A 12,679-nucleotide genomic window follows, 5' to 3' on the forward strand; every position below is an offset into this window, starting at 1 on the left:
ACACCTGAGAAATGGCTTCGCTGCTCCACCAGTGAGTGATGCTTCTAGCCAGGTCTTTTTCCTCCTCTCTCCACACCACAATGCTATTAAATTACAACTCCATCAACAGATCAATCTACCGATTAGGTCAAAGCCCTCAGGATCCTGTTAGCCTTCAACACCAGAGTCTCGGTGGTGGTTGTCTTCAAGCCAGAACACAGAGGAAATGGCTATAAGCGTGACAAAGACTTTGACTTTAAAGTCCTTTTCCCTTTCTCCTCTGACTGACTTGGTAAGTAAAGGCCCAACTAGGAGGAGGGAAATGGAGAATGCAGACAGTGGACACATGTCCAAGACTGTTGCAGCTTCTACTCTGGGTGTACCTCTATTTCGGGGTGGGAGAAGAGACTCACAAGTACTTTCTCTGGCTGTATCAAGTGCTCTGAAATGGAAGCTGTGTCCTGACTGTGACAGGCTGTTTAGAACCATGAGCAGCAGGTGTTCTCTGCAGCAACACAGGCTCTTAGGATGATCACAGTTGGAGAACAGCCTTTTGCATTATACAGCTTTAAACTGGATCATCCAGGTCTCAGAGGCACTGGGAACTTCTGACTTGTTTTGTGTGTTTGAAGCTGATGCCATGGTGCCTAGAAGACATTTAGCCATGTATTTTTAAAAGGTAATGTTTTCAGGCAAGTACATGCCTTTAAAAAAAAAATCTATTTTTTTTTTTTAAATTTTTTTTTAAAGCTGCAAAAGTGCTCACTCTGTCAAGTATGACATGTGTGGCTTCTGAATCCCAGTTAGAGATGCTGACAGTTAGCAGAGCTCGTCCATACAATCCTTCACTCAGGCCACATTCACACCAAACTCCAAACCGAGCAACAAGTTACTGCTTGCCTTGGCATAGGCATCTGGGTAACAGAAGGGACTTACAGGGCAACATAGGACCTGGCCACTGGGTTTATGCTATGCAGGTGGCCAGCCAACAAAACTACAGCTGTATAGAGACAGGAACCATTGATCAGCAAGTTTAGCAGTACTTGAGGCAAGAGACAAGGGGAGGGTGTTGACCACACAAACCCTATTTCCTGTCCTTAGGGTGTCCATTAATTACTAAAGACAAACTACATGGAAACAATATGCAGCCGCTCCAGGGGTGAGTACAGCTTGTGGTTTATTGAACCTAGCTGGAAGGAAAAGCACGTCTTGAGTGTGTACCCACTGGTTCCTGGCAGAAGCAGCATGCCTGAGCATGTACCCACTGGTTCCTGGCAGAAGCAGCTATGAGGGCACTGTGGAAGCTCCCTTCACTGTCACTACCTCTCTATACGTGTGGATTTTAGAGGAACTTCCCCAAGAATGAATGGCTTTTGTGATAGGCATAATGGAAGGGATTGGAAATTTAGAGATGTGAAGTAACCCTGGTGATGTGAACCACTGTTCACACTGACCTGAGAAAGTTAATGCCACTCTAGCACACAAGTGATTCTCTGTTGTCAACAAAGCTGGAAACTGTGGGCACTTAAGGTCCACAGCCTTGTGAAACATCAGAATGCATCACAAGGTCACCAGCCCAGGAAGACACTTTCTAGCCAGCTTTGCTATCTGTAGTTTAAGTTTAAAATCACATCTGGCAGTCATGTTTGACAGGATAAAGATACATGTGGGAAGCAGGAATAATCAGTCTAGTTTAAAAGCTTGCTAACTGTGAAATGGCTTGGTGGCCATGTGAAATGTATAAGTCACTACAGACGCATCGACATACAACTTGGTAAACAGGCACTGCTTATTTAATAAGTACAGAATGTACACAGGCTCTCCTGAAGAGCATCGCTTTATACAGAGTATTTACAGAATGCACAGTGTAATCCAGGGTTGCTAGACAATGCAGACACCTATGCACTCAGGAGTGGAAGGTAGCGGCAGTCACGAAGGACAGCCCACATGCATCTCGAGAGCCGTGAAAGGAGCGTACATTCCAGTGTGCACCCAAGTTTTCATTTAGTGTCCTTTTTTCAATTATTTCTCTTGTTCACCTTTGACAATTTTTGGTCACTAGTGCCACCAACTGGTGTTAAGAATTAACTACTAGTATGAAAATGAACTGAAAAAAAAATTCTTGAAAAAGAGATTAGTAGAGTCAATAGTCCCAAAGCATGAGTGTTATTATTTATAAAAAAATATCCCTACTAGGGCAACATGGATCACATTTACAGCATTAATAGTTTCTGGGATCTTTTTCTTCCAAATTTTAGACTAAATTTTCTTGTAAAGATATTTAGAAAGTAACCACCAGCCTGCACAGAGAATTCAGAAGGCTGCTGACAGGACCAGACTCATTCCAGGAGCATGACCAGGCAGGCACCTGTCAGGCAGGACCAAGTGCCACAAGTCTAATGTCTTCTTACAGTCTTTGGATGTGTGGAGCACCATGGGAACAGCACTCTCCCCAGGCCAGAGCTCCGTCAGGCTGAAGCACTGGGCTCATCTACCTGTGCAAGCAGAATGACTCTCTTCTTAGCCCGAGACTGAGGCCTGAAGACCTGCCCTGCTGTTGTCATGAGACCACAAGTCCCAAGGGACAGTGATAACCATGGCACCTGTAGTGTGCCCGGTGAAAGTGTTTAGTTAGGCAAATGTACTTCTTAAATGAATAAATGACCTGTATAGCCTGATAGAGTCACTTTAAATGGTTATCAAGAAACCAAACCAAACTACAACCAAGTGTTCATTGTGTCCAAATGCACCATGTTTGATCCTTGAGACTGTTTTAACAGACTCAAAATCTCAAGTGGTAGGGGGAAAAAAGGAGTCACAAGCACTCACTTTCAGAGGAAAACCAGGGAAGTGCACACCAACTTCTTGCCCAAGGATACCAAAATATCATTAAATAACCAAAATAGTCATTTACATTTGTAACTAACAATGATCAAATAAATTCACACTGTGGTCTCAGGGCTCTCCTCCACATATTCTAGGAGCAGAAGAATTTCAGAAATAAATCTACCCCAGGAGCTTGTTATAAGTCAGTGAAGGTTCTCTTGGACACACGCACATTTCTTTACACATTATTTTACTCAGTCTTGACCATATATGAAAGGACACAGGAGATGCCTAACGAAAAAGAAAACAAAACCTGTTCAGCTTTTTAAGCTTCGTACGTATGGAAGGACAGTATGCATGATTAAAGCATGGCTTTTAGTAATTCTATTTTTAAACTATTTCATGATTAAGTTCTCCAAGTACATGGTGGTACAAATACTAACACTAGTTTGTCCCATTCGATACCAAATGTGTATATATTTTAAAAGTACATAGGTACACAATACTGTGGACAAGATCACTATTTGGTCTCCACTATGCATTTTTGTTTCTTAGAATTAAAAACCCCAAATGCTGTAGCTCATGAATCAGCGTCACCCGAGGAAACAGGAGGTGTAGCTGCGCTGCCTATGCTGTGTCCACCTCCCAGTGCTGCGCTGCCTGTGCTGTGTCCACCTCCCAGTGCTGCAAGTATGTCTGGGAATACATGGAAAAATAATTCAGAATTTATTGCACTTACCCTCTTATTTTTTATTCTAATAAATTAATAATAAAAAGAGCAAGACATATGACTATTACTTTTTACAACTATCTTAAAAATAAAACAACTTTGAATGCATTTTTACACTGAAGCTAAGAGATACTTTTTGGATAATAACAGGTAATATTCACAAAAAGACATTATATTGACATCTAGTATTTAGTAAATTACATTTATAATCAATGTTGATTTGAGGAAATGTTAAAACAGTAAAGGGGCACTGATGTCATGACTAATCTTTAGAGCAGCACAATTCTATGATAGTACAGGCTTCCAAGGTGTCTCCAACTCACTGTGTACTTGAGGCTAGTCTTTAATCTCCCTTTACCTTCTGAGTGTTGGGATTATGGGCATATGCTACTATGCCCAGCTAGAGCCCATACAATTCTTTAAAGTTATATACCCCAAAGCTCAAGTTCATTAGGAGGAAAAACAAAACAAAATAAAAAAACCCCCCAAAAAACAAAAAATCCCCCAAAACCCCAAACACAAACAGAAGCTTACTGGATCCGCTCCAGGATTTCCCAGGATACAGACAGCCTCAACAGAACACAGTGTTTTAGGTTCTGGGACACGAGAAGCTACCAATTGAGGAAAACTTCAATGACAAGTGCTGATCCCACAATTGGCAACATTTAAGTCTGCATCATGAACACTGTAAATATCCAACAAGACACACAATTCAGCTCCAAAACCCCTTTGGCTGAAGACATACTGTGTTAAGTAACATGGGAAAAGCACTGGAGGACACTGAGTGTGTCCTTAGGGGATGGGCGGGCGTGGACCCCTCCACAATGTCAGTAAAACTAAGGCAGGTCAGAAAGCATCCCAGTCTCAAAGCCTTCATCCATCTGCTCTAATGACTGTACCCATGTCACATCTTATCATAGAACACATCCACAGGAAAATTTTAGTTCACATATTGTTTAAAATCATAGTTTACACCACTAAAGATTTTAAACTTTCAACTCGTAACTCTAACGTGAAAACTATACCTATGTCAGGTACGGAGAGCTAACTCCCTACACCAGCTTTCCGTCTACTAGTCAGGAAACTCAGGAGTGATTGAAGTCCTCACACATCCTTACACCACAACCCAAGGCTATCTATCCGGTGACCGGAGCTAATTGTGATGGGGTTTCAGATGTTTCCAGGCTGGCTTTGAACTCATGAGCTCAAGAGATCCTCTTTAGCCTTCGAAGTAGCTAGGACTACAGACGGGGTAATCGATCACTGTGCCCAGATCAGAGCTGAAAACCTTTATTACTCCTCTAGGTTTCTCTTTGTGTTGCAAAAATAGTGAATGGCTGGATGATGAACACTCTATTTTCAAGAATACTTCCCAAAGTCACTAAGGAGAGGATTTTGGTGAAGGTATTTTTTTTACCCTGTACTAATGATTAGCACTTTAGGGCAATAAGCAAATTAAATATCCAATCAGTGGCTGACTGCACCACAGAGAAACGACCTTTACTCAGCTCACAGAGAGCTCACAGCGCACACGCGCACACACACACACACACACACACACCCATTCATAAAAGGGCACCTCTACACAGGGAAGCAAAACCAATCTTTGATTAGTTGACACAGAGCAGGGACTGTGTCAGGACACTGGACAGTGGCACCTGCTGCTCTGCGGCTCGTCTGTCTAGAGGCAAAGCTTTGGCTAGGCTTTCTTCGTCCTCTGCTCCAGTTCATGCTGCTGTTTAATAAGGCGTTCTATTTCTGTTCCAAGGGTTTGCAGGTTTTCCTTTAATAAGTGGGGGGAAGAGAAAACACAAGTACTAAGTAAATAACCTTTCGAACTACTTTTGCCTAAACTGTGACACTGAGTGATTATTCTTGGTATTGACATAATCTAGACACAGATGTCTCAGCGAAATAGGCCTGTCCATTTCAAAGTTGTAATTCTTTTTTGAAACAGGCTCTCTCTATGTAGTCCTGGAACTCACTATGTACACAAGACCAGGCTGGCTTCAAGCTCACAGAACAGGAGTTCTGCCTCTGTGGGTATTAAATGTGTATGGCACCATGGCCCACCCCAAGTTATAATCTTTTTACTGCAACTACAGCAAGTTTTAGTGCATGATGATTACTTTGGTTTAAAACTATTTTTAAAATCTATTACTAGTTATCAAGTCCATGCATAGCAAAGACAGAAAAGTTGGGTCAGGCAACAGCTGAAAAAAAAAGCCACAAAATATCCTTAAATGTTGCAATATTACAAAGTTGTTATTAAGTATAATCATTCTGCAAAAGCCATCTACTGTGAAGCAAACAATTCACTTCAGAGTCTGCCCAGTAACTAAGCTGACTTTATCTCTGGGCACCTTGGCTCCCTGTGTTAGAAAAACAGCCTGGGGCTGGAGAGATGGCTCAGCGTTAGTTAAGAGCACTGACTACTCTTCCAGAGGTCCTGAGTTCAATCTCCTGCAACCACATGGTGGCTCACAACCATCTGTAATGGAATCCAATGCCCTCTTCTGGTATGGTTATTATTATAGAAATAATAAATTAATTAATTTAAAAAAAAAAAAGAAAAAAGAAAACCAGTCTGATGCTAGGTGAGACTACGGAAGAGGCACCATCTGGCCTGGTTACTGAGTGGTAAATAAATAAGAAACACAAATACCTTCAAAGTAATATTTTTTAGCAATGTATCTTCCAAAACAGCCTGTAATTTTCTGTTGATTTCCAAAGAGAGCTCCAGGGTTAGCCCGCTGTCAGCGGGATGGGATGTGTACAAGGACGCCATGATGCCACCGCGTCTACTCAAATGCACTTTGTTAAAATCAGATGCTTCAGAGGAAAGTGTGCCTGATTCTTCTCGTAAAACGTAACTCTGAATTATTCTGCAAAACAAAATGGTACTCTGGGTGCTTGCAGAATAAAAACACTGGGGTTTGTAGGAAGCAATGACTCTCAAGCACAGAGATGATCAGCATAAAATATACCCTGGTTAGGCCAGTAACCTAAGCCAGCTTAGACTTTTCCTTATTATTAGATTGTCTCTTAACCTGTCCCTTTGTTGTTGAAGAAGTATACACACAGCTTTTCTGTTTCTCTCCATACATGTATGTAAAAATTTTAGTCATTACTTTATTGGTTTGATTTCTGTTAACATTTTCTATTAAATTACTGCTGAACTCTATTTTGCCCTTTCTTTTAAAATCTACAAGAATTTTCTACAGGTCTAAAAGTATTTCAAAAGAACTGTTTAAGAGGGTTAGCAGAAGACTCAAACCATGAAGACAACTCTTATTTAAGTAAGTGTGGCATCTGGGAGAGAACAAGGTGCAGCAGAATTGAGGGTCAGTCAAGCTGCGCTGAGAGCTGAGCTAGGCCTGCCCCTCACAGGGAAGGGCTGTTCTTCGTAGATTTAGTAACTAATTTGAAAATCCAGAGACCATACTCTGCTTCCCAGGGGCTTAAGCAACTGATGAGCTAATCCCAAGACATTAGAGTCTTCTACCAAGATGAACTTGTTTGTTACCCCTTTGATCAGCAGGGGAAAAAAACTTCTCAAAACTCCGTTATGTATTTTAGAATCATTCACTTTTTAAAGGCTAAGTACAATTTTTTTTTAAATCCAAAATGATCTTAGTATGTTAAAAAGCAAAACCACTACCCTCCACTCTCTCTCACTCACTCACACTCTCTCCTGACAGTCTACCTTTGAGGGGAGATTTGGTTTTCTTCCATTTCTGTATCCCCAAAGCTAGAATACAACAGGTGATCCAAAAAGATGGAGACCTGGATGCTAAAAAAATTATTAAGCAGGCACAGCACTGCCGTCCCAGCTACATAGGAAGCTGATGCAGAGGACCCCTGGAGCCCAGGGATGCAGGGCCAGCCTGGACAACATGATGGACCCATGGGAAAGATCAGCTCTTCATCAACTTCTGAGGCTATGCAAATGGCAGGCCTCCGACACAGGTCATGCTACCACAGTAATACATACTTGGTTTTTTTTCTTATTTCTTCAACCAGCTGTTTGATGTGGTCCTCCATGAATTCTATTTTCTCATTCTTCCGGGCATGGGCTTTCTGCAGCCTCACTATCCTCTCGATCAGCAGGGCCTTGTCCACTTCTGGGAAGTTGTCCACGGCCACTGAGGAGCCGGTATTCTCTGGAGATCGGTCTTCAGCACTGCTTCGAGCATTAAGTGACCCTGACGACAGAAGACCAAGCTCAGTGTGTGTGACCTCGGTCTCCCTCACCCCATCTCATGCTTTCTAGTAATACTGCCCAATATGGACAAGAACACATAAGAGGTTACGTGTGGCCACCACTCTTGTTTGAAAGACAGCAGCAGTCACCAGTGTCTGTTACGTTATATAGGAATGAGATAATGAACTGACAACAGAGAAACAAGTCTTAAAAAATAAAAAAAGGAAGAGCAAGCCTAAAGTAATTTTAAAAGTAAATGATACCATTGAGAGGGGGAAGGGGGGGAGGATACTCAAAAGGAAGAGGGAGGGGAAGAGAGAGGAGAGAGAGGAGAGGGGAGCATGCCTGCCTGCTCAAATCCTACTCCACTTAGGAGTCACTAAATAGTGTGACTGGACACAGTATTTTGCCCTCAGTGCCTAGAAAGAGTGACTTACCTCAGAGGATTGTCACCCTCATTTATATGTGATTACAACAAAGCATGTTCGCCTTATCCCCCAACCCCCCCATCTCTACACCTAGACTTTTTAAATGTTAGTTTTCTACCAGTACCTGTGAGATCAATGTCTGAGCCTCTGCACCCTACAGATTAGCCTTCTCAACCATATGAATTGAAAACTATGATATCCTAGCCCAAACTGAACAGTCCAAATGAAATGGCTTGAGCTGGGACCTAAGTACAGGGTTAATTCCAAACCATGGACTTTCTATTAGCAGGTTTTGTTACGACAGTAACTGCCATGGTTGCTTTGCTCCAACACACAGTTCTAGATTAGCACTGTACAGCTACTCTTAAGAGAAAGTGAAGGAGGGGAGAGAGGCAGAGGCAGAGATGGACTGGCAGAGAGGAAGAACTAACACAGGTACAGAACTGTTCCCTCCATGTGTGAGATCCCGGTACACAGGTTCAACTAACTTCAGACGGCAAATGCTCTTTAAAAAGTGTCTTTGCTAAACATGTACAGACTCTTATGTCCTAAACAGTGTCCATGTACACCCAGCCTTATCCCCCAACCCCCATGCACTCACACCGTGTATCAGGCACTGTAAGTGACCTAGAGATGGTTTAAAGTCTGCAGGAGGGCTGTGCAGATTACAGACTCCACACCATCTTAGAAAGGCATCAGCAGCTGAGGTTCTGGGATCCACTGAGTGCTCTGGAACTGCAGGAGAATGGCTGATATGCACCGGATGCTACATAAGAATGGCTACCTCATCACTTAGGTGTTAACATATGGAAGTGAGTCCACATGCAGGAACTCTATGGATAAAATACAAATCTAAACTCCAGAGATGAAAAGAGGCGGCACTGTACAGAATACGAAAGTGGTAGGTAAAAAATGGTGGGAAGTCTCACACAACCCAAGTCAGACCAGGAACTTTGGCAAAAAGCAAATTATATTTAATAAGGTACATCCTCCACAATGTAACTGTACATTCTTTCTGTTTTTAAGCCTCAAAACAAAACAAAGCATATAAATACTTGTGAACTAGCAATGGCTACTCCCGACTAAGCTCATGTTTACCTGATGAACTAGAGCGGCTTCCCATGCTGCTAACATCTTTATCGTAGTTTCCACTCTCAGTCTGGTCTAACTTTCTCCGAGCTATTAAAACAAGAAAGAAAGAAATCAATTACTTGTGACAGCTTTAATAACCATTTACCCATGCCATCTGACATTAATTGCTAAAGTCACTTGGGCAAAAATGGCATGGACCACAAGACATTTGGAAACGTACAGACTACAGAAGGGACAGACAATGTGGAGCTGTACTTCCGAGTCAGTGAGCTTACTGTTCCCACACTGAAGCTTCTGAACATAGAGATGCTTCTCAGTTTCAGAAATCTCTCCCAAACGTGCCCTCAGCTCCATGTGTACAAGCACGGCTGGAGAGTGGAGCAGGGTGAAGAGCACTGTCTGCTCTCCCAGGAGACCCAGGTTCAGTTTCCAGCACCCACATGGTGGCCCACAACCACCTCTCACTCCAGTTCCAGAGGCTCTGACACCCTCCTCTGGAGTGTGTGAGCAGCAGACATGCATGCAGTCCACAGACGTGCGCTAGCCAGACACCTCGTTCATAAAAATACATCTTTAAAAAATTGTTGTGAGCTGTTTTGGCAAATATCTAACTATGGTCACATTAAGTAACCCCAGATCTCATTTCTTACTATATTTTTTCCTATTTTAAACACAGAGTAGGCATACAGATAGAAAGTTGATGTATATGTCTTTTTCACACCAACATATGGCAGATACTCAAAAGCCATTATGAATTTGTGGTTTTGGTTGTTTTATTTTCTTCTTCTTCTTTTTCAAGATAGTGTCTCAGTGTGTAGCCCTGGCTGTCCTGGAACTCACTCTATAGACCAGGCTGAGCTTGAACTCACAGGGTCATATATGACCAGCTGGTCTTGAACCCACCAGGTAGCTGAGGATGACTTTGATCCTCCTGCTGTGACTAAGGCATTCCTTATATGAATTTTTAACCAGGAGAAATCTGGCTGTGTCAGCCAGCTGTCTGGTCATTCACAGCACTTCTGAGACGTTTCCCAAGATGCAGTACTCAGTAGGTGAGAGTTTGCAATCAGTCACTGCATAAGCATGTGCAGACGGGAACATCAGAAGTGCTTTTTAGATTGCAATTTAAAGGCAGGTCCTTGTCATATTTTCTAAAACACATAAAATAATTTATATTTTAAATATAAAAATACATTAATTCTAGAAAAAAAAAGAATACTTATACAACTTTTGCAGGTAGCAGAATACAAAGTAAAGGGTTTAGAGATCCTGACTGCTGGCCATTCACTCTGTGGCTTTCTAAATCGGCAGGCTTTATCATGGAAAACAGACTCCCAAGCTTAGTAATTCAGTCTATGGGTGAGTCAAAAAGAATACACAAGGCTGGGCACAGTGGCACAGTCCTTTATTCCTAACACTGAAGAGGGTGAGAAAGAAAACTGGGTGTGTGAAGTGAGCAAGCTCTGCCTTAAGGATAACAACAAAACCTGAGCCTAAGAGAAAAAGTCAGCCAGCCACACAACCTGAGGTACATGGGAGCACAACCCGAGGTACATGGGAGCATACACAGACAGAAGCACACCTCTGCAGCAGAGCTCTGAGACAGACATGTTCTGGGAATCAACACACGAGTACCTTGCTGGAGCTGCTTGCTGAGATCCTTGACGTTCGAGGCGTGTTTGCGCCTCTGTGTTACTAACTCATCTCTCAGCTCTTCCACCTGGGTACTCAAGGCTTTAACCTCTGTCTGTGCAGCAGAAAGCTCAGCTTGCAGAGTCTGCACTTCCTCTTTTCGAAGCTCTTCCTCTTTGAGCAACCTGCTCTCCTGAATTAGTAAGTGTGATAAAGTTGAAAAAACAGTCATTTCTTTTTAAATTTTAATACTTGCTCAGTTTAAAAACTTTATAAATAAGGGAGGAGACACTTCTTTGAGCCTCTCAGCAGGCTCTGTTGGTGAGCTCCTCCCTACCATCTTCAACCAGAGGCAAGCAAGTCAGGGACCATCAATGGTGTGATGCTGTGTGGGATACAGCTGCAATCTAAATCTCCGAAGTTTGTGACTCCAGTCAGGAATGACAGAAATCATTGCTCCTTATTTTTCCAAAGTATAATATTCTTTATCATTTTAGAAAAATTCTATTATATGAATTACATCCATTAAACAGAAAACAAATATATTTTTACAAAATTTAAAATGACCAGATATCACTAAAAGAATCTAAAATTAATTATCAGTTATACTTTGATGATACTAGAGAAATTCAATCTTGCTACATTGGTCTAGGAACTAAATGTGAGGAATGGAGTTAAGAACGCTGGCTGCTCTTCTAGAGGACAAGGCTACAATGCCCTCTGCTGGCCTCCACACTGGTCCTGTGTGGTGCACAGACATACATGCAAGCAAAATGTCCACTAGAGGAGGGGGAGGAGAAAAGAAGAAGGAAAAAAGAGAAGAAGGAGAAGAGAGGAAGAAGGGAAGAGGAGAAATGAGGGAGGAAGGAGGAGGGAAGAAGGAGAAGAAGGGAGGAAGGAGAAGGAGGAGGGGGAGGAGGAGGAGGAGGAGGACGACGACGACGACATGTGTCTTTATGCTCACCAGATCACCGTTAGTCTGTTTCATGTGCTCACACTGGCTTCGCAGCTGACTCTCGCTATAGGAGAGGTTATCTACTTGTGACTGCAGAGAGCTGGACTCAGACTGCAGCTGTGCGTTCTTGCTAGTGAGCTTTTCTGTGAAAAGCAGGAGCTCAGACTCCCTTTTCCTGCTGCCTTCAATGTCTGTCTGTAGGTCGTTAATCAAAGAATTAAGATTTTCCATTTCTTCTTTCAAACGTTCAATCTCTTGTTTCCCACTAAAAAACAAAGTTTATATTTAAGAAAAATTAAGTAAGCTATTAAAAAGCATTACATCAATAGTGTGGGAATTTTCATTGAATGGACTGCTTTACAGAAGAACTTGTAATCATTCATCCAACATCATGTCAGCTTCACGTTACGGGAAGATCTGTGAAGGTGAGTAAGAAAGGCTCACATGGCAGGCCCTGCTCTGCGAGCCTCTAGCCATCGGTGTGCTGACAATGAGCAGGCAGGAGGCCTAAGCTCATGAGGACGAACCACCCACACAAGGGCAAGGGCAGGCAGTGTACAGGGCAGGCTTCCCAGCTATGCCTGCATCTTACTGTTGGAGCTCTTTGCCTCTGCTGTACTTTGCCCTTGCACTGTGAATACAGCTACAGGCAGAACTCCATATGACACAGGTCAGCATGTCTGTGTTCTAAAAGGGCTGAAGAGATGGCTCAGCAGTTAAGAGCACTGGCTGCTCATTCAAAGGACCCAGGCACCTACATGGTGGCTCACTGTCTGTAACTCTAGTACCAGATCTCTCTCTCTCTCTCTCTCTCTCTCTCTCTCTCTCTCTCT

General features: G+C 42.6%; 1 protein-coding gene and 1 long non-coding RNA gene across 5 annotated transcripts in view; one reads left to right on the forward strand and one right to left on the reverse strand.

The window, feature by feature from the left end:
* Positions 1-228: 228 nt before the first annotated feature.
* LOC116104030 lies at positions 229-2,417 on the forward strand. The gene is made up of 3 exons (XR_004123673.1): positions 229-271; positions 1,081-1,138; positions 2,393-2,417. It is a non-coding gene; the product is annotated as an uncharacterized LOC116104030 (long non-coding RNA).
* Positions 1,751-12,679, reverse strand: part of Ccdc186 (coiled-coil domain containing 186) — a 36,349-nt gene continuing 25,420 nt past the window's right edge. For 3 of the 4 annotated variants that reach the window (XM_031390792.1, XM_031390790.1, XM_031390791.1), the window contains exons 12-17: positions 11,856-12,111; positions 10,895-11,084; positions 9,266-9,346; positions 7,530-7,740; positions 6,201-6,420; positions 1,751-5,318 (exon numbers count right to left, since the gene is read on the reverse strand). In XM_031390792.1, the coding sequence (XP_031246652.1) occupies positions 5,235-5,318; positions 6,201-6,420; positions 7,530-7,740; positions 9,266-9,346; positions 10,895-11,084; positions 11,856-12,111 (1,042 nt within the window). In that variant the 3' untranslated portion in view covers positions 1,751-5,234. The remainder of the gene's footprint in view (positions 5,319-6,200; positions 6,421-7,529; positions 7,741-9,265; positions 9,347-10,894; positions 11,085-11,855; positions 12,112-12,679) is intronic. The other variant, XM_031390789.1, reaches the window with a different exon arrangement.

Source organism: Mastomys coucha, unplaced genomic scaffold, assembly GCF_008632895.1.
Source record: "Mastomys coucha isolate ucsf_1 unplaced genomic scaffold, UCSF_Mcou_1 pScaffold21, whole genome shotgun sequence".
NCBI lineage: Eukaryota > Metazoa > Chordata > Mammalia > Rodentia > Muridae > Mastomys > Mastomys coucha.